This window comes from Gigantopelta aegis, chromosome 9 (genome assembly GCF_016097555.1).
Source record: "Gigantopelta aegis isolate Gae_Host chromosome 9, Gae_host_genome, whole genome shotgun sequence".
Taxonomy (NCBI): domain Eukaryota; kingdom Metazoa; phylum Mollusca; class Gastropoda; order Neomphalida; family Peltospiridae; genus Gigantopelta; species Gigantopelta aegis.
In genome coordinates, this window is record NC_054707.1 from 67198418 (window position 1) to 67221922 (window position 23505).

Sequence of the window (23505 nt, forward strand, 5' to 3'; positions counted from 1 at the left end):
GTTTACTCCCTTGGAAGTGCAGTTATGTCCATTATTTCTTTCTTTAACTTTATTAACGTGCCTACATCAAAAAATGGTCCAGCCACTACTTCTATTCTAAATGGGTTCGGGTCATGCATTCGCGAAAAATTTAGAAAACTTGTTTTCTGAAATTCAATTTCTTGCGTTCTACAAGTAAAATTGATCTTAGCAAATAAATGCTGGTAAATGGTAATGTTTTAAACATGTAAAGCTAAAATATACTTTTACGAATAGGCCATATGTTAAAGAAAACGTTCAGGTCCAGATCCAGGACGGCCAGGGGGCCCAGCGAACCCCCCTGCCAACAATGGTACTATATTTTTGATATTTAAGTATTTTACAGGGCAAATACTGAATTACTTTAATCCTTTAATACGTTGTATTCTTCGGGATGTGTGTGTGTGTGTGTGTGTGTGTGTGTGTGTGCGTGCGCGCGCGCGCGTGTGTGTGCGTGTGTGTGTTGGGGTATTGCAAAAGCTAAGTGTTATTTTGTGTTACATGCACGTACGTACATTTTGTATGCGTAAATTATGAACTATGAACGATATTAGGAAGTGAGGCGCAATCTCTTGTAGGGTGGGCACAGACTAGGCGGTAGTGGGGGGTGGGGGTGGGCAGTAGCCATATTTTTATGTTTTATTTTATATTAATTAAGACAAAAAAAGCACAGCCCCATATACTATACGTAAAAAAAAATTACCAAATGTTTGACATCCAACAGCCGATGATTAATAAATCAATGTGCTCTAGCTGTGTCGTTAAAAGAAAAGAAAAACTTTAAACCATTGGTGTAGCCAGGATTTTAGGGAGGTGTGGGGCATTCATACTGGTGAATGGACGACAATAGGGCCTATTGTCTGTGCGCGTCGATATATGGGGAGACAGGAAAATATAAAAGGCGGTATGAAAAATAAAATCGTGATCGGTAGCCCCGACCCCCGGGCAAGACCAGGTAATGTATCCATTGATGAGGATTGATCTCATCTACTTAAAGGGACATTCCTGAGTTTGCTGCAATTTTTAAGATGTTATCGACCAACAGAGACTTTTTAACGATTGTAACGAACATATCAAATATATTTTTCTGCATAAAATATTACTGTCTGTATATTAAACATTTTTGTGATCGTTCTAATATTTGTACTAGGTTAAATTTCATTTTATTTCCTAAAATATATTTTTTCGTACCTACAAAATTAAAGGGACACACCCTAGTTACGGCTATTTGTTAACTATTACGGCGTTGTTTTTCGCTATTAAACCCCATTTTTCACAAATAAAATTGCACTTTACTTACATTTTATTATTTAGAATACACATTTCCATTCACCTGAAGTGCTTTTTGGTAATCCTGATGTTTGTAAAACCACGAAATGCATTTTTTCACAAGACGTTCTGTCGAGAAAAAACCGTTAAGCAAGCGAGGTCCAATCTATTTTTAATGTCACAGACGTTGGTATATCACGTGACCGTTATCATTTTGGTTCGGTTTGTTTTCTCGTGCACAGTTCGCGCAATCAACATCCGATTTGTTGTTGTTCATTTGTGAGATTTTTCTTCACAGTTCGTGAACATTTTCAGTAACAATAAAGTTCAGACAAGTAAGTGTCTCAATACAAAACGTTACAAGCCCTTAAAACCAATAATTTTGCTAAGTCTTACGATATCTGGAGAGGGGATACAACCAGGACAGAACAGTTGGAACATGTCCAGGAGAGGTGAAACGAACGCACCCCAAGTCTGTGAAATTTGTCGTGACGTAGGCATTGTTGTGCTTCGAGCGACATCTACCAGTGACATCAGAATACTAACTTTCAAAATTATTTCAAGCAATTGGGACATGGGGATTCCCATGGTATTTATCGATATAAAACCTGCTTTTTCACTCCATTTGATAAAAACGTGATCTAAGTGTGTTACAGGTTTGTAGATTCACTAAATTATAATTTATTTTCGCTGGATGGAACTAGGGTGTGCGGCTTTAAGACAAAATCCAGTTTGGGCTTCTTACAAATATTAAGACGACCAGAAACACACTGAATATACAGATACTGATATTCTAAGCAAGAAAATATATTTAATATGTAAGTTTAATCGTAGAAATATTTTATTAGTTGGAAACATCTTACAATGCAGCAAACTCAGGAATGTCCCTTTAAAAGTACAGTTAGCAGTGTACCACAGAGCTACAACTCGCTAGACGAATGAATTTCGGTCCAACAATATATTATCTAGAAACATAACCAAAACACTATTTGTCCATGTCCATGTTCGATTACGAATTCTAAAACATTGATTATATTAGCAGTCCGAATTCTCAAAATCGGTTGCATTTGCAGTCCGAATCTGATTCCGAGTTCTACAAATAAAATGTCTACCGCTTGTCTTGAATAGAACAAGGTTATTTTTTTTTAAACATTCATAAGTCGTGGTGAGTACTGGTATTAATTTGTTGTGGATATGTCTGCTTGGTTATCCATACAGCCTCTGCGAAACTACTATAAAATGAATGAAAATAGTGTAAGACGATAAATAAAACAGGGTGTTTGTAAAACACGGAACGGAATGAGAATCGAGATACCACTATGCAAAGAATCCGGGCGTTTCGCCCTTATTCCTATTCGACCCCGAGTCGTTTCGCCCTTATTCCCGTTTGCCCCGAGTCATTTCGCCCTTAGAGTGAGTCGTTTCGTCCTCCATTATGAGTCGTTTCGCCCCTGTTGTATTGGGGGTGGTACTAGTATGCAAAATTAGGTACTATCGACGTCCCAAACTGCGTTCACTTGACGATAAAAACACGAATACGATATTTACAGAAATATTATTCTACATTTCCCAGCTACGATACCTGAAACAAAATAGATTGCAATCATTGAATCAATTAACGTAAAAAAAATCAACAATGTGGATGTAAAACAAATTCATTCTAGGAAACAAAAGTGAAACACCCTCCGGTAAACAGGAAAGAGTGCGACGTTTCTAACAGCGTTCAAGTGCATGCATTAGCAAAAAGTATCGTAACACGCATGTGCGGTTCGTCATTTTTAATTTTTAAGGCCACTACATGAACAAATATATGTTTCTTAAATATGCACAGTTGACGAAAAGGAAAAATTCAATTTGTCAAGCGTTCTGGTCCGGTCCGCGTTTTATCAACACACATCGCTAAAACTTGATGTCGATACTGATAGGCATTACGTTTATACCAGTGAATAGTTTGTAAAATATAATTTTTTAAAAGAATTGATTCATAATTAAAACAACTTATACACTCTAAATTATTTACAATTATTTACAATTATTATGAATGGATTATGAATACTATTCACTACAATAGAGGCATAAAAATGTAGCATACCTTTTGCAGATCGAATGTAATAATTAAAAACAAATTCTAACAGGGGTCGTAAAAAATTAAATGCTTTGGCCTTGTTGATCGGGCATGTGTGAGGTCATTTTAAGTCAATTTCTACGAGTCATGTGGACCCTATATCGGTAATTTTAAGGAATAAACAAAAACGACTTAGTAAAATTAATGGTTTTAGAGGTTTGTAAAGTTTTATATTTAGATACTTACTTTTCTGAACTTTATTGTTTATGAAAATGTTCCTGAACTGTGAAGAAAAACCTCATAAATGAACGACATGCCGATGACAACAAATCGGATGTTTATTGCGCGAACTGTTCACGAGAAAAAAAAATGAACGGAATTTGAAGCATAACTCAGGGACGTTAACGATGTATAAAAAATAATTTTACCCAGAATTGTGTCGTAATAGTCACCTAACAGGCAACAAGGTTGTAGACTTAAAACTACATTCCCTGGAATATTTTTATTATTAAGCATATAGAACAGAAAATCCAATTACGTTTGATGCATACATGTATATGACGCCGCACTCCGCATTGGTTTCACTACGCTGGCTGACGCAGGTCAAAAACAAAGCCAGTATTTTAAAAGTGGGACACTTTTGACGGGCTCGTACCGATCTCGGTTTTCATTGGCTTATCACAAGTATAGAATTCCCCAACAAGAGATTACGTGAGATTTCGCAATTTTTGAACAAATTTAACAGTCTTGATTGAGGGGTCGTCTCATATCTCCAAAACATATTTATATTCATAGAGGTATGGTACAACGCCTTTCCAGGGGTCGGTGAGTGGGGGATTTGCTTTGAAATTTTGACAGTGGCCAGCTGTTGGCATATGCATTACATGTAAGGGGGTGTTACTAATTACGTAACACTCTAGGGATAGAGGAAGAGGGTACTGTGTTCGATTTACATAACATTTTTCAAGACTATATGTTATTTTTATTCATTACTTAGACCTAAAAAGGTGTTTTTTGGAAATGTGCGGTCAGTCTTAGGATCGATCCCCATCGGCGGGTATTATACAAAAAGACCATGGTATGTGATATCCTGTCTGTGGGATGGTAGTGGGTTTCCAAGGCGTGTGTGCAAGGATTTCAGTGTGGTTGGGGTTATAGACTGTGTTAAGTTTATATGGGGCCATTTCGATTTTTTTTAAGCTTGGGCAAGTAAGGGTTTCGACCTCCAATACCCTCCCCCTGCACATGCACCCAATTCCTCTCTAAGATTATATGTCAAAATTACCAAATGTTAGACATCCAACAGCAGATGGAAGGAAGGATAGGATATGTTTTATTTAACGACGCACTCAACACATTTTATTTATGGTTGTATGGGGTCGGATGATTATTAAATCAATATGCTTTATCTTTGATGTCGTTAACCCCCCCCCCCCAACTTTACCCTTTCCAAACGAAATAATATTTATTTGAATTTATCGACTTTAACACGTAAAATTAAGACGTGAAAACGTTCATTGTCTACTTTGGTATATTTTATTTTAAAAATATATACATGATTAATGTGTTACTAGTATACACTCTAAACTTTGAAAGTTCTACTAACACTTTATAAAATATCAATTCTGAAATAGGAAGGTACGACTGTCGATAATACGTTGTCAAGATCAAACCGGTTTTAACTAAAGACATTAGTGCCGTATCCTCAACCGAACGTTCTTCGTACAGCGCAAGATTTCTCTTTTAATTTTTTTAGATGAACCCTACAATTTGAAATCGGCAAACGCACATGTTAACTGAAACTGACAACAGCTACGGCGGCACAGGCGATGAATCAAGCGTATACGTTTGATGATATCCGTTCATAGCGAACACACACAACTTTTTTAAAAGTGCATTTGAGCTTGTATTTCACATTTGTACATGATGTTATAATATGGTAACCAGAGAATGTAACTTTAAACGTAAAGTCCGAAACAAAACGCTGACAACTACAATAAATTGCTCCTACCTTTATTTTTCGTTAGATTTTACCCACATTTTGTCCAGACAGAAATCTTGAAAAAACAATTACAATGACACGGATTCCACATACTAGATGATAACCATGTCACCTGTATCGACTTCGCTGAGATCACATAGGGAAAAAAGCATGTAATTTTGTGCCGGCTGCCATTTTGACTTTTTATGGAATATTCTACAAGAGGGTGAAAGGATATGACTTAATCTAACAACCGTTGAACGTAATAACATGTTATGATATAATAGCAAATGTGATGAAGTCATATTATTTTATGATTATTAATATTATTTGCTTGTTTAAAGATACTACTAGATATTATTGATTTTATATTAATATTTTAGAGTCTTTCATCCCTCTTGAAGAATATTCCATAAAAAAACAAAATGGCAGACAGCAGAAAACTGCATGTATTTTGCCTTAAACTGGCTGTAACAAGAACCGACATCGATATGTTATGGTTAGTTCAAGACTATACAGCAAACAGTCGTCTGTAAACAGTGGGTTTTTGTTATGAATAGTTCGGTTTCACAAAACTTTGGAAAGTGCCACAATGAACAATTTTCATGTACATGTATATAATATGTAAAATATAAAACAAGAAACAAATGTATTCGTAACAAATTTTTACTGTTCATAAAAAAATGTGTACAGTAATTTTCTCTCTCTCTCTCTCTCTCTCTCTCTCTCTCTCTCTCTCTCTCTCTCTCTCTCTCTCTCTCTCTCTCTCTCTCTCTCTCTCTCTCTCTCTCTCTCTCTCTCTCGCTCTCTCTCTCTGACATTTAAATGAATTAATATAAAAATATTGTTGCATTAAAAACAAGATTTTAAATAACAGAATTAAAAACATTACACATTATCAATCTGTTTATTTGATATATACATACATTTTTGATAACATAAGCACACGTACACTGGTGTCACCTAAGCATTTGTGTTATATTTTAAAATATTTGTTTTGCCGCCACAATGTGTTACTAGTACTACTGAAACTTATTTTAATTTCTTTTAAAATCCAGTAATGAGTGCATCATGTATCTGAATAAATCCTTCACAAATTTATTCATTGTCTTCTCTTCTGTTCTGTTCTCTATCTGGTGGTCCGTAGAGACCGGCAAACCTCTTCAGAAATGTGGATGTCGACATTTCTTTATTCACATATTTCTCCCAGGCCTCATGAAGTCCCGGTTCAAGGTGGGAAAATCGGCTACTTCTGTCTCTCCAGGTCATCTGCACTCACGTTCAGTTGCACAACTCTTGCCTCCTTTACCAGCAACATCACCAGTTGGTAAAACCCTAGGCCAGCATGAACAGCTTTTTTGTTCAGTCTGTTGTGCCATCCTACAAATAAATAAAGTAAAAAAATCATTACAACAACAAAAAAATTGTATAAATAACATGTAACTAAAATTTGTTAATTTTTCGTTTGAATGTGTATTAATATAGTGTACATTATACATGTATGTTTATTATTTGAATTCATATTGTGAAATTTCTGATTTTATATTCAGCTTCTACATCGTTGTTTGTCCATATGGCAGGAGGGCACATCAAACACTGTGTTCCTCACCCACTGCCTCGCCATGTAGGTTGTCAATTCTGTCAGTTGTGCTATGTTTGCCCGTCCTTTCAGCTCCTCAAAGGTCTCCACGATATGGGCAGCTGGTAAAAAAGGCAGAGCCATCAGTTGCCGGATGTAGGTGTACATAGCCTGCCTCTTTTTGTATGTTGTAACCAGCCCTAGGTCCCTTGACCTCATCATCAGGGAACACATCCCAAATTGCCTGCCAGGCACCTGAAATGATAAAAAAATGTATGAATTAATCAGCTTAGATTATGCACCTAGTATACATTACATACATACATAGATATACATACATACATACATACATACATACATACATACATACATACATACATACATACATACATACATACATAAATACATAAATACATATTCATACATCAATACATACATACATATATACATACATAAAATTGGACATTTACCTTTCTCAAAATCCAACACTACTACTTCCACAACATAACGCTGTAATGCATCATTTAGTGCTTGTAGTATCTGAAAGAAATTTTTTAAAATGTAGTTTTAATTTCTATATTTAAATTATGATAATATTACATGAAAAGCTTTAAAGTACCATATGCATTTTGACAATGTAACATGACATTTGATGAAACAGTATGAAAAGCTTTAAAATAAACATAAATAATCATAACGACTATTTGGATTTTACAAACCTGAACATAGTCCTCTTTTCATTTCCTTGACATTAACGGCCTCGGTGGCGTCGTGGCAGGCCATCGGTCTACAGGCTGGTAGGTACTGGGTTCGGATCCCAGTCGAGGCATGGGATTTTTAATCCAGATACCGACTCCAAACCCTGAGTGAGTGCTCCGCAAGGCTCAATGGGTAGGTGTAAACCACTTGCACCGACCAGTGATCCATAACTGGTTCAACAAAGGCCATGGTTTGTGCTGTCCTGCCTGTGGGAAGCGCAAATAAAATATCCCTTGCTGACAATCGGAAGAGTAGCCCATGTAATGGCGACAGCAGGTTTCCTCTCAAAATCTGTGTGGTCCTTAAATATATGTCTGACGCCATATAACCGTAAATAAAATGTGTTGAGTGCGTCGTTAAATAAAACACTTCTTTCTTTCTTTCCTTGACATTATCGCAAATGCGAAGGGGAATTGTTTTCGCATCCCATCCTTCTTGACAAAGGCATGGATGGACATCAACTGTCCTGATGCACTGAACAGTTTACCAACAACCTGTAAAATTAAGACAATATAATTATTTTATTAAAATTTACTAACGAGAAATTTGATGTAAATATTTAAAAACAATACAATTATACACAGACATGTAGATATAACATATGAAAATAGAAAACAATAAATGATAATTGATTTTGACATTGATTTACCTTAAAGGTTCCATCCATAAACCAGCGTTTAGCTTGCTGCAATATGCTCAGTTGAAAAGGAGTTGAAAACAGAAAATGACACTCCTGGCCAACGTTCATATCACTAATGAGGAAGTCGTCACACTGTAAAAACTCTCTGTTCACCTGTAATTTAACCAACAAAAACAAAGAAAATAATAGCAAATTTGTTTAAAAGTTGTGTGTAAACTAAATATTTTATAATTAATACAATTGTTTTACATGTAGTAAATGTATCCATGCTTAATTGTGTATAAAAAAAATTATGGACATCTTACAGTAAAGTTTAAATTCTTGGGCACTGACGGTCTCGTCTTGGCACGATACCGATTGGTTGACCTCTTCAACAATTGTATTTTTGGTGCCAGGAAAAGTTGATTTTGAGGGAGCTCAGAATCGACAACTTCCACTATATCCATTGCTGGCCTGTAGATCTCTTCTGTGGTTTTTCTTTTTACCTGAAAAAGATAAAATATATCTATGTATACATATAAAAATATACATATAAAAATATCTCTCCTGTAGCTTTCTTTGTACAAAAAGCCTCCACTTAAATATATACCTATGTATACCTATGGATGGGATTTTATTACATTAATTGTCTTAACTTATTTGTCAAGCAATTGATATACATACCACTGATGATATCAGGGCTCTATATGGCAACTTGATGTCTGCAGGGTGTGAATGGGTGTTTATCCCTGGGGTAAACGTGTCTCCACACTGGGAGACTGGTGTGGCATCTCAGTTTCTTCGAACGCACGCTGCACGTCCATCTCGTTGATGTCTTATTTACTGCCTGCAGAAACATACAATTGTTCATTTATTGATTGATTTAGAATATGACATAGTATACAATATCACATGTACATTGTAAAATAAATTTAGTATTGAAAAACATATATATACCTTAACACCATACGAAAATCCATCGCTTGATACGAGTAGACGACCACCCCGCTTACTACCCTCATTCAAAACTTTGAAGGTAATCGGTTCTTCAAGGAGGACATCTTCAGGTCTTGTGCGATGTTCATGGATCTGTAAGGAAAACATTAGATATTGAATAAAATATTTTAATCATTGATTGCATGTCCATACTTCGCAGTTTATGTATTATCGTTAGATGGCAGTCATTTAATAAAACTATTGAAATAATATTAATAATTTACATTTCAACAGGTTCTGAATTATCTTTTGTATTCCTGTGCAGAACATCAAACGATGCTAGCAGCACATCCTGATTCTCAGTCTGCAGTAGACCTGAAAAATAAAGTTAATTAAATACATTAATAATAATAATAATGAACGATACCCAAGGAGCAAAAATATGGGAACTTAATAATCGGAAAGTAATACTAAATAGCAAAATTAAAATTAAAATTAGCAAATGAATTGTAAAAATAAATAATTACATTTCTGAAAAATAAAGTTAATTAAGTACATTTATAATAATAATAATAATAAGTTAGCAAATATATTCGATATTAATAATAAACAGCAAAATTAAAATTAGCAAATGAATTTTTAAATTAAATAATTACCTTTCTTCAATATTAAAATTCCCAACAGAAATGTCGGTGACATGTTTGGCAGGCTGTGTGGCGTTCTGGCGTTGGCGCTCATTATCTGCCGTTGACCTGAAAATACAGTTAATTACATTAGTACATTAAGTACATTAATAATGAACATAATAATGGACGATACCCAAGGAGAAAAAATATAGGGAACTTAATAATCGGAAAGTAATACTAAATAGCAAAATTAAAATTAGCAAATGAACTAAAAATATAGCAAATTACATTCTGAGTTGAATTGTGATTGGTAATACATATTTGCTGTTTCTTCCTGTAGTGTGTGTATTAATGTTGATCATTTTTCTTATTTGAGCAAGAAAGACATTTTGACAGTTATAATGTTCTCTTACAATCAGAGATTTAGAGAATAACTAACAATTTATGACTGAAGAATTATGAATTATCTGTCCCAAATGAATGAATATAGTAAACCTGAGCTGGCAGGGTTGAGCATTTTTCATATTTGAGCAAGACAGACTTTGGACATTTATAATGTTCTTTTACGAGCAGAGATTTAGAGAACAACAATACATATGAGGAATTACGAATTATCTCTCCCAAGTGAATGAATGTCGGGTCCCATATGCAGGGGAGGGGTGCAATGTATGTGTATGCACCCCCCTCCCCAAATTACTAAAGGTCTACATTTTTGTATAAAATTTAGGTTTACATAAACAGGTTTTTTTTGGCAGGGAGGGGGAGTAACAATTGTGCATCCGATCACAAAGAATTTCCTCATTAATAATCCTGCATACGGGCCTGAATGTTGTAAATCCGAGCTGGTAAGATTGAGCATTTTTCCTGTTGGAGAATAATCTAACAAGCTATAAGGAATTACCATATATATGTCCCTAGTGAATGAATGTTGTAAACTCAAGCCTTTGGGAAGGATTTTACAACATTCATTAACAAGAGACGGATAATCCATAACTACTTGTAGATAGGTGGTTATTCCCTTTATTACCCATTTTCAGTCTTAAGTATTTTTACTATAAAAATCTATCATCTGACTAAAGCAATTCCATCAGACATTATGTCACATAATCATACGCACTTTACTTGACATAATCATACGCACTTTACTTGACATAATCATACGCACATTACATGACATAATCATACACACTTTACTTGACATAATCATACGCACATTACGTGACATAATCATACGCACATTACGTGACATAATCATACGCACTTTACTTGACATAATCATACGCACATTACATGACATAATCATACGCACTTTACTTGACATAATCATACGCACATTACGTGACATAATCATACGCACATTACGTGACATAATCATACGCACTTTACTTGACATAATCATACGCACATTACGTGACATAATCATACGCACATTACGTGACATAATCATACGCACATTACGTGACATAATCATACGCACATTACGTGACATAATGTAAGTGACATCACATTTAACAGGTGTGTTCTTTTTACAGCCACATGTTTTCATTAAAAAAAAGATTACAACTGTGATTTTATTATCTATAACATTATTTTTGTTTTCTTTATTGTTAGTGCCAAGTGCTTATGAAAATATTCCATTTCATGTTTAAGAAACAAATGATTCGCAATTTTTCTATACTTACTCATGAATGAAAACATTGACTGAATTAAAGGGAAGTTCCGGCCATAGCAACCAACCAATTAAAAGTTGTAATTTTTAACAGTTTTTGCACATTATTTATTGTTCTTATTTATTGTGTGTAAGAGCCATAAAAATATTTTGATATAGGCCTAAACTTGATTGCTATATATGTTCTCATAGGTAGATAATATTCTTGCACGTAAATCTTTAATAAATTTTAAGCAAAAATAATATTCCATATGTCACTCTGCTTATGCCGTATCTTTATTAGTGTAATCTCTAGTTACAACTGGTTTACCTTTCTTTATACATGTTATGGAAAATGAAATTTGGTTAAAGAGACAGACCCTAGTTTTTAAACACTACAGCCTATTTTTCACTATTAGAGCCTTTATGATTACTGAAATCAAACATTACTTATATGTTATTCTTTAGATGATCCATTTCCATAGAATCGAAGTGTTTCTGGTCATCCTGATGTTTCTAGTACAAAAAAGGAAGCGTTTTTCATATTTTTTACAACGGATGTGCGTCTTAGAAGTAGCGGTTTATTGATTCGAGTTCTAGTCTATTTTTAAGGATATTTCACATTTTAATGCCACAGACTCTTCTTTCACACTATTGTAACATTATCCATTTGGGTTACAGGTTTGTAAAGTAACTAAATTTAGTGTCTTTTTTTTTACGGGTTAAAACTAGGGTCTGCACCTTTAATAATAATTTTAAAAGATTCCATTTAAAATAACACAAAAACCAGATCATCTGTATCAAAATATTGTAATATTACTATTAGATTACTTGTATATTCATTTCAGAACACTTTTTTGAAATGAAGGTTCATTTAAACCTATGGAACCTATTGATAACAAAGTGCATGAGTTGTGTTTTATATCTTGTCAGTCGCTCATTAGCACAGCATCATCATGGGGAACATATTTGAGAGACTTTTCAAGAGTTTGTTTGGAAACCAAGAGATGAGAATTCTGATGGTGGGCCTCGATGCTGCGGGTAAAACAACAATACTCTACAAGCTGAAGTTAGGAGAGATAGTCACAACCATTCCAACTATAGGTGAGTTAGATAGTCACAGCCATTCCAACTATAGGTGAGTTAGATAGTCACAACCATTCCAACTATAGGTGAGTTAGATAGTCACAGCCATTCTAACTATAGGTGAGTTAGATAGTCACAGCCATTCCAAATATAGGTAAGTTAGATAGTCACAACCATTCCAACTATAGGTAAGTTAGATAGTCACAACCATTCCAACTATAGGTGAGTTAGATAGTCACAACCATTCCAACTATAGGTGAGTTAGATAGTCACAGCCATTCTAACTATTGGTGAGTTAGATAGTCACAACCATTCCAACTATAGGTGAGAAATAGTCACAACCATTCCAACTATAGGTGAGTTAGATAGTCACAACCATTCCAACTATAGGTGAGTTAGATAGTCACAGCCATTCTAACTATTGGTGAGTTAGATAGTCACAACCATTCCAACTATAGGTGAGAAATAGTCACAACCATTCCAACTATAGGTGAGTTAGATAGTCACAACCATTCCAACTATAGGTGAGTTAGATAGTCACAGCCATTCTAACTATTGGTGAGTTAGATAGTCACAACCATTCCAACTATAGGTGAGAAATAGTCACAACCATTCCAACTATAGGTGAGTTAGATAGTCACAACCATTCCAACTATAGGTGAGTTAGATAGTCACAGCCATTCTAACTATTGGTGAGTTAGATAGTCACAACCATTCCAACTATAGGTGAGAAATAGTCACAACCATTCCAACTATAGGTGAGTTAGATAGTCACAACCATTCCAACTATAGGTGAGTTAGATAGTCACAGCCATTCTAACTATTGGTGAGTTAGATAGTCACAACCATTCCAACTATAGGTGAGAAATAGTCACAACCATTCCAACTATAGGTGAGTTAGATAGTCACAACCATTCCAACTATAGGTGAGTTAGATAGTCACAACCATTCCAACTATAGGTGAGTTAGATAGTCACAACCATTCCAACTATAGGTGAGTTAGATAGTCACAACCATTCCAACTATAGGTGAGTTAGATAGTCACAGCCATTCTAACTATTGGTGAGTTAGATAGTCACAACCATTCCAACTATAGGTGAGAAATAGTCACAACCATTCCAACTATAGGTGAGTTAGATAGTCACAACCATTCCAACTATAGGTGAGTTAGATAGTCACAACCATTCCAACTATAGGTGAGTTAGATAGTCACAACCATTCCAACTATAGGTGAGTTAGATAGTCACAACCATTCCAACTATAGGTGAGAAATAGTCACAACCATTCCAACTATAGGTGAGTTAGATAGTCACAACCATTCCAACTATAGGTGAGTTAGATAGTCACAACCATTCCAACTATAGGTGAGTTAGATAGTCACAACCATTCCAACTATAGGTGAGTTAGATAGTCACAGCCATTCCAACTATAGGTGAGTTAGATAGTCACAGCCATTCCAACTATAGGTGAGTTAGATAGTCACAACCATTCTAACTATTGGTGAGAAATAGTCACAACCATTCCAACTATAGGTGAGAAATGGTCTCAACCTTTACAACTATAGGTAAAAAATAGTCACAACCATTCCTGCTACATGTAAGAAATGGTGACAACCATTCCCGCTATGTGATAAATGGACAATCATTTCCAATAGACTCCCTTTCCCCTATAAATGAGAAATTGTCAAAACCATTCCCACTACCAGGGTTTCAGCCAGAAATTTTGTTTTGGTTATGGCACTATGGAATTGAATATTTACATTGTGTGTGCTGAATGCAACCACAGTCGACAGGAGGTATGGGGGGCTTCCCCCACAAAGAAAATGGGTTAGGTTTAGGGTTAGGGTTAAAAACAATTATAATTTTGTCAATAGGTTAACTTTAAAAATTAAAATCTGCAAAACATTTGGGTGTGGCACCATACCCGTTTTACCCTCTAGCAGAAACCCTGACTACTATAGGTGAGAAACACTTGAAGACATAACCATTTCGCAGGTAGGTGCGAAATACCTGAAGACACCACCATTTTGCATTTAGGTGAGAAATACTTAAAGACAAAACCGTTTCACATATAGGTAATAAATCATCACAACCATTCCTACTACAGGTAATAAAATTGATTTTACATGATTTGATAATTGTGTTATAATAATTGAAGGATAGAAATTGATGTTTTGAAATGTGTGATCTTTGCTTCTGGAAGCAGATGCTAAACATTGAGAAGCAGTTCTCAAACACTTCTGTTGATGTAAACTTAACTCTTAACTCGGTGGCATCGTGGTTAAGCCATCGGACATAAGTTTGGTAGGTACAGGATTCGTAGCCCGGTACCAGCTCGAACCCAGAGTGAGTTTTAATGACTCAGTGGGTAGGTGTAAGACCACTACACCCTCTTGTCTCTCACAAACCACTAACAACTAACCCACTGTCCTGGACAGACAGCCCAGATAGCTGAAGTGTGTGCCCAGGACAACGTGTTTGAACCTTAATTGGATATAAGCATGAAAATAAATTGAAATGAATGAAAGATTAGCTATTATTTTATGTAAATTTAAAACAATCATCTTTCTACATTAAATAATTTAATATTGGTTGTCCTAATGCTGACACTAACTTCTTAATTTGAACACCAGGTAGTTGTTATATGATGGAATTGGAAAACAAAAGTGTCTTGTGAAATTCATTATCAGAAAGTGTACTGTGTATTTTGAGTGGTAATTGCCTTTTGGTCCCTGTCAGTTTTAAACCATGATCATTTCTTTAGCCATATAGTAAACTTATGTTGGAGATAAAACTGCACATTTACATCGATTTTGTCGTCCATTACAAGCATTTTTTCTTGCTATGATTTTGTAGTTGTATTCTTTGGGGGAGGGTGTGTGCATGGGATATTAATTGTGTCAGTTGGAAGAATTAAGTACTGCTGTGAGTTTTTATTCTCATATTTGTCTTTTCGTGTCACCTTGCAGGTTTTAATGTTGAAACAGTTGAGTATAAAAACATCAGATTTACGGTGTGGGATGTTGGAGGTCAAGACAAGATCAGACCACTCTGGAGACACTATTTCATGAATACTCAAGGTGAGTATAATCGGTACTGTGTGTTCACAATTTCTTGATAAATCAAAGTGAGTGCAGTATGCTCAAAACTTTATGGATATGCAAGGAGTGTGCACTGTGCTTAAAACTCCATGAATACTCGAGGAGTGTGCACTGTGCTTAAAACTTCATAAATACTCAAGGAGTGTGCACTGTGCTTAAAACTTCATGAATACTTGAGGAGTGCACTATGCTTAACATTCATGAATACTTGAGGAGTGTGCACTATGCTTAAAACTTCATGAATACTCAAGGAGTGTGCACTGTGCTTAAAACTCCATGAATATTCGAGTAGTGTGCAATATGCTTAAAACTTCATGAATACTCAAGGAGTGTGCACTATGCTTAAAATTCCTTGAATACTCGAGGAGTGTGCACTATGCTTAAAACTTCATGAATACTCGAGGAGTGTGCACTGTGTTTAAAATTCCTTGAATACTCAAGGAGTGTGCACTATGTTTAAAACTTCATGAATACTCGAGGAGTGTGAACTGTGCTTAAAATTCCTTGAATACTTGAGGAGTGTGCACTATGCTTAAAACTTCATGAATACTCAAGGAGTGTGCACTATGCTTGAAATTCCATGAATACACGAGGAGTGTGCACTATGCTTAAAACTTCATGAATACTCAAGGAGTGTGCACTATGCTTGAAATTCCATGAATATTTAAGGAGTGTGCACTATGCTTAAAACTTCATGACTACTCAAGGAGAGTGGCATATGTTCATGAATACTCGAAGATGAGTACAATGTGTGTACAGTTTCATGAATACCCAAGGAGAGTGGCATATGTTCATGAATACTCGAAGATGAGTACAATGTGTGTACAGTTTCATGAATACCCAAGGCAATTGTTGCCTATTCAGGACTTCATGAATACTCAAGGTGAGTACAGTATGTACATATCTTAAGGAGTCTTCAATGAATGTATGTGCACAACTCCATCACTACTCCAGATATTTGCTGTATATTCACAGTTTCGTGAATAGTCAAGGACAGTGTTCATAACTTGATTAATATTCAAGGTTAGTAGTGTTTGCTACTTCATGAATACTTCAGATGAGTACATTACATTAACTACTTCACAACTTAATTTATGTTTAATCTGAGTACAATATAAACAATATTTCATGAATATTCAAGACTGCTAGTAGTAGCTGTTTTTGTTGTTTATGGTTCAGAAACTTGTGAGTTTTCATTATTAATGGAGATCTCAACTGCCTTGATGCATCAGATAAATCAGGCAGGGATGGGAATTCTCCTCGGATCTGTGGTTTGTCTCTCATGTAACATTGCATTTCCTCACATTTTAATCGTCCTTGCCCCCGGAACCCTCTGGATTTCCTCTTTTTTTTACAGTTCACCAACCCGGACCCCTCTAGATTTCCTCTGTTTTACAGTTCACCAATTCCCACCCCTGATCAGGCCACCATGGTGCCACTGAATAGTCTGAAAGTGTCCTGTTCACAGTGACTTAGTTTGAGAAATAGCTGGTAACATAAATATTCAAATTGGTATGTTACATTGCAGGCCATTTTTCGTTCACGCATTGAATTTTTTGACATCATTTACATGGTCATGACGGGTTGTGTGAAAATGAAATGAGTTATCTGAATTTGTTTTCGCATAACCGGGTTTACGTAAAATTTTAATTCTCAGGGGCCTGCATTGAATCATTTATTCTAAATGTTTAAAAATGAAAATTAGGCTCAATTCTGCAGCTTTTTAATAATGTTTTGATGATACACTGGAAATTGCAGCTGTCTTTGAAATGGTGCTAGCAAAGAACCCATTACTGACTTTAAACAAGACTATTTTGTTTTACAGGCCTTATTTTTGTGGTAGACAGTAACGACAGGGAGCGTGTCGGTGAAGCGAAAGACGAGCTACAGAGAATGCTTATTGAAGACGAACTACGAGATGCAGTCTTATTGGTTTATGCAAATAAACAGGTCAGTTGCAGGTCAACTCTAGGTGCTATATTCAAATAACATTGTTTTAATCTGTGTGCTAAACAATTATGTGTTAAATTTCAGAAAGCTTTAATGTTTTTAAAAGTGGGGCGCAGTCGGTCTAGGATCAATCCCCATTGGTTTAGGATTGTTATAGCCAGTGCATCACGACAGGTATATCAAAGGTTGTGGTATGTGCTATTCTGTCTGAAAAATGTAGCAGGTTTATCATAGCTATAGTCAAATAACAGTCAAATTAGCAAGGTTGTGGTATGTGCTATCCTGTCTGCAGGGTAGTACATATAAAAGGTTCCTTTAATGGAAAAATGTAGCAGGTTTCCTCTTTAAGATTCAAAATTACAAAATGTTTGACATCCAATAGCCAATGATTAATAAACCAATGTGCATTAGTGGTGTTGTTAAACAAAACAAACTTTAACTTTAGTTTGCTCTGTTTTTGAGTTTATACAAATGTTATTGACACTAGTAAAAAGGCACACACAAGATCGAAACATCTAATGACTTTGACCTGTGATACATGGTGTTATTGTTTGAGATACATTTTAATCCTTGGACATGTAATATTAAAAAGCAAAATTATTAAACAACGCACACTAAGACATTTTATTTACGGTTATATGGCGTCAGATATACATGTATGGTTAAGGACCACGCAGATATTGAGAGAGGAAACCTGCTGTCGCCACTTCATGGACTACTCTTTTTGATTAGCAGCAAGGGATCTTTTATATGCACCATCCCACAGATAGCATAGGATAGCATAGTACATACCACGGCCTTTGTTACACCAGTTGTGGAGCACTGGCTGGATCGAGAAATAGCCCAATGGGTCCACTGACGGGGATTGATCCTAGACTGACCGCGCATCAAGCAAACGCTTTACCACTGGGCTACGTCCCACCCCCTAATATTAAAGTTAACTTCATAATAAAGTTGATAACCATGGGCTATACAGTTCAGCCTATTCCCAGTAACGAGTTACAAACTGTCTTATTTCTAATTTTGCTTTCACGTAAGTGCTGCAGGTTCTAATAGACCAAATCAATTCCTATTGCCGATAATGTCAACGTTTACTAATAAAACTGATATAAGCAGCGTTTCAACACACCCAGTAAGTACAGCAATAGAAAGTGTGGCACCTCACATCTAATCTACCTGCAAGAAAATGGGGGGTCTCGTATCATTTAAGAGATTTAATTAATGTTTTTAATAGCAACCGTCATTTTTGCTGAAAATTGCACTTCCATTTTTGGGGGTACCCAGCATTAGTTTCAACCTCTGGTATATACTGCATAACAACTATGACAAATAAAAGTGTATTTATTTATTGTCAATGAATAATAGTATTTGCACAAATAATCAATGTCACATATTACTACCAATCACACCCACAGCTGCTTTTACTCCGTAAATATTTGACGGTGCACGTCGAACTATGACATGGAACTCTCTTCTTTGGTACTATGCAACCTGCAAAGCCAAGCAGGTGTGCAGCAATTTTAGCAATAGTGGTGTCTAGACTGTGGTGAGCTAAGTTTATGGGGGTGAGGTGGGGGGATCCAGTCATACCTTTCCAAAAAATATGTTGAAAATAAAGAAAATTTTACTCCCCAAACTCTCCTCTGTACACGTGCCTAATTAAAAGCCTGTTATAAAGTACCTATGCTAAACATTCCAAACTTTATTTGAAAAAAAGGATTTTTATTATTCATATGTGATTTCATTCTAGATAATTTTCGACAAATACATGTTCATGCAGTTGCAGATGAGGAAAATAGCTTGAATTAAATCTCCATTCAAGGGAGTTAACTCATGGTCTTCTTTTTTTCTTTTTTTCTTTAGCCGAAAAACCTATTTTAATGCAGGATTTTTAATGATTGCGTAAAATTGAAATAGTGTTAACTAGGATTAAAAACATACATAATGTTATCACCTGATATTTGACTACAACTTTGCAAAACAAGTTTTTTGGGTCTGGTTTTAACGTTACTTTATTATAAAGTTAAACTAACTTAAAGTTTGTTTTGTTTAACACCACCGCCAATAGAACACATTGATTAATTAGTAATCGTCTTTTGGATTACTTTATTATAAAGTTAACCTTTAACCTTTTACACATTTCAAGTGGTTGATATTTCTTTTGTTTTAACAACACAACATGACCCTCTCCATCAATATTTCAGGATTTACCTAATGCGATGGCTGCAGCTGAGATCACCGACAAACTAGGTCTGAACAGCTTGCGTAACCGACACTGGTACATTCAGTCGGCATGCGCGACGAGCGGAGACGGGCTGTACGAGGGCTTGGATTGGCTGTGTGCGCAACTCAAACACAAAAAATAACTGGAGAAATGTATACTGTTGTAAATGAAGACCTATATATATTTTATTTGTTGTATGCACAGATCATAAGTGCTTGAATTTTATTAGAGAATATTGGGAAAATACTCATTATTTCCTATTGTGAATTTAAAATTTGAATAAGTCAGCCCACCGTAAGAGCTAAATTATTTTATTTGTGCTATGCACAGATCCTAAGTGTTTGATGGTTTTTTAAGAGAATCTTGAAAACTAAAAATACTCATTTTAAATAGTGAATTTAAAATTTCAATAATACAGCTATATTATATGATAAAATTTTGTCGTGTGTATAGATCCTAAGTATTTAGACTGATAGAGAATCTTGAAAAAGACAAATTATTTCTTATTGTAAATTTAAAATTAGACTACAGACAGCTCACCATAACTGCCATGTTTAGTTATTTGTTGTATACATAGGTTCTAAGCATTATTTTTATTCTAAATTTAAAATTTGAAAGAGACAGTCCAGTGTTTGACTAAGAGTTATATTATGTTATTTCTTTGATGTGTAGATCTGAACTATTATTTTTAAGGAATGCTTCAGTTTCCATGAATACATCCAGGGTTTCTGCCAAAGGGTAAAATGGGATTGGCACCATACCAACATTTGTTTGCAGATTTTATTTGTTTTAAGTTGACCTTTTAAAAAAAAAAATTAATGAATGACTTATTACTGTATAATTTTCTTAACCCTAAACATAACCCATTTTCTTTCTTGGGTTGGTCCAACATACCCCTATCTACTGTGGTTACATTCAGCACACACATTATAAATATTCAATCTCAACCCCAAAAAGAATTTTCTGGCAGAAACACTGGCATCTATGAGAAATTCTGCTAGCACAAGATTCTTAAACCTTTTTGTTTAGCAATTCAAACATGCACTTTATCACACTTTCCACCATCTTTTACACATTCCAAGTTTCATTTATCAACACAGACACATTTCTCTTATGGTAAATCAAAAGTAGCATCATATACATATTCTATATTTTGAATCATACAGATAGACACGGTTCTGGGCTCAATTTCACAAAACATCGTAAACCTAGTTTTGCACGTAAACGTAAATCTACAACTAAACCACAACTCTTATTACTATTAAAAATATATCTTGTCCTTAAAATGCTCCATCTTTCACAAGGATGTAATTTTTCTATGTGAAATACATGCCAAACACATGTAAACCTATGGCCGGTATAACTGCTAGTAGCAGACATAAAGTTACGATATTTAGTGAAATTGGTTCCTCTTGAAATTCTTTCTTTTATTATTTTTTATTTTTTTAATTTTAAAAAAAATGCATGATTGCTTTTGGTAACATTTTGAATGTGCCAAATGGAGTATGGACTAAGTTGGTTTTTGTCATAAAAGTTGAAGGAAAATAATGGGTGGATGTGGAGGGATGAGTGTTAAAAATTGCTCTCCTCTGTAATCAGTAAGAATAATGTATAAATGATGTCAGTGGGTTTCTTCTTCAATTCTCCTGACCAAGTATCAATGTATTATGTAATTTGGTGTGATGGACTGAGATAAAAAAACAAAGAAAAAATAAGAAAGCCTTTAAAAATGTCAGGCAACACTCACACCAGTTCCTACATTTGTTGCAGGATGTGCTTTCATGTGAGCATCCAGAGAATGTTGATCACATTCCATTTAATCTGTTACTATGGTAGTGTTTACTGCCCACTGTGAGAAATCATTAGTCTGATTCCTGCAACTAAGAGCTGTTTTTGCATTTTATTTTGTATTTGACATGCTTTACCTTCATGATTACCTGGTCCAGGATTTCAGACCAAGAACCTTGATGTTGTGAAATATGACCAGTCCACACAGACCTCTTTAGTGTATTGTGAAGGATGAGAGATAAGGCAAGGGAGATGATTTAATACCACTTGTAACCATTTTACCCAATTTTCTCCCCTGATCAATGTAAGAAGGGGATGAACATGTAGTGTTGTGGTAAAGCTCTCACCTCCCTGTCCTGGACAGAACTCTCTGGCGAAGTCAGAGGTTGAACCCATAACAGGCGTGCTTGAACAGTTCTCTGATGGAAGCATGCCAAAAATTACCCACACCAACACCCACACCCACACCCACACCCACAGCTCTCACCAGAGCAATGGCAAGTCACTGGATCGTGAATAGAACATTTTTCACTTTATCCAGTATTCCATGAGTGGTATAACAAAGGTTGTGGTATGTACCGTCCTACCTGAAGCAAAGTACATCTAAAAAACAATGTTCTTGTTAAGAGTAAAATATGTGGCAATAGTATTGTTTAGTTGTTTTAGTGTGTGTGTGAATTAGCTTAAGTTTAACTGGAATAGTTGCAGAGCACCCAATATGCCGAGATATCCTTAACCATTGTCATTACCCACTAGACCATTTCTGCACCATAGTTTTGACTTCATACAAAATAAAAATGACAAATCTTACTGTAGTTTTACTTCATATCCTTATCCAGTTTATTGTTGTCATATAGTGATGTAAAATGACGTCATTTGAATACTGATATATCATTTAAAATGAACAATATATATACACATGTATTATTATTACGCTTTGCCACATTAAGACAAAACCAGTCTACTTTCTTTCACCCCTTTGAAAAAGAAGAACAAAAGAGTACCATTTGTCAAATATATTATATTTATTGAGTACAGAGACCAAACAATGGTGCAGGAATTTTCTGTCACAAAACATAATTTATGAATTATGAATTTTGAAATTGTTAAAATGTAATATTTCATCAACCTGAAACCATGTTGTTTATTTTTACTGTTACTGATTATGTAATGGGTGACAAAGCTGATTTTAAAAATATATTTCGGCATTGCAGGCACATGTGCATGAATTTATGTAGAGGTGGGTGTCTAGACTGGAAAAAAAAGTTTCTAGGCTAAGTGGGGTCAAGTCATGATTTCCTGGAAAATATATGGGGGAAAAATGTTTCCTTTTGATCTCCAACACCCCGTACCTACCTCAATTTTGGTGGTAATTTGAAGTACGTTTAGGAAAGTACTGTTATTATAGTTTACTAATGACACTTTTCCAATAGAAGCAGATATAACAGAGTGGAGTTAGACATGCACTCGACTGAGATATTTGCGTCAAAGGATCGAATCCCCTTGGCGGACCCATTACCCGAGCACACCAGATGTATAGAAAATGAACTATCTAAACAATAAACTGGTTCCACCAGAGGTACATCATGGTACCGACTGCTTTTAGAGGACTACATGTCTTTAAAGAGTTAAAGAGACTATCCTTAGTTTTCTGTCATTGTAGGTTGTTTCTAATACAATTTTTTGACAACTTAAATTACATACTAAATTCAAATTTGTGTTTAGAATATCAGTGTCTGTGTATTCATTGTGTTTGTAAGTAGCCTAATGTTTGTAAGTAGCCCAAATTAGATTTGGTACCAAAATAATATATATATATATATATATATATATATATATATATATATATATATATAT

General features: G+C 35.1%; 1 protein-coding gene across 1 annotated transcript; it reads left to right on the forward strand.

The window, feature by feature from the left end:
* The first annotated feature begins 2363 nt into the window (after positions 1 to 2363).
* On the forward strand, positions 2364 to 23462 carry LOC121380562 (ADP-ribosylation factor 2-like). The gene is made up of 5 exons (XM_041509432.1): positions 2364 to 2452; positions 12434 to 12604; positions 15555 to 15665; positions 17512 to 17636; positions 19841 to 23462. Exons 2-5 carry the CDS (start codon positions 12457 to 12459, stop codon positions 20000 to 20002), a joined length of 546 nt encoding a protein of 181 aa, XP_041365366.1. The 5' UTR covers positions 2364 to 2452; positions 12434 to 12456; the 3' UTR covers positions 20003 to 23462.
* The last annotated feature ends 43 nt before the right edge of the window (positions 23463 to 23505 follow it).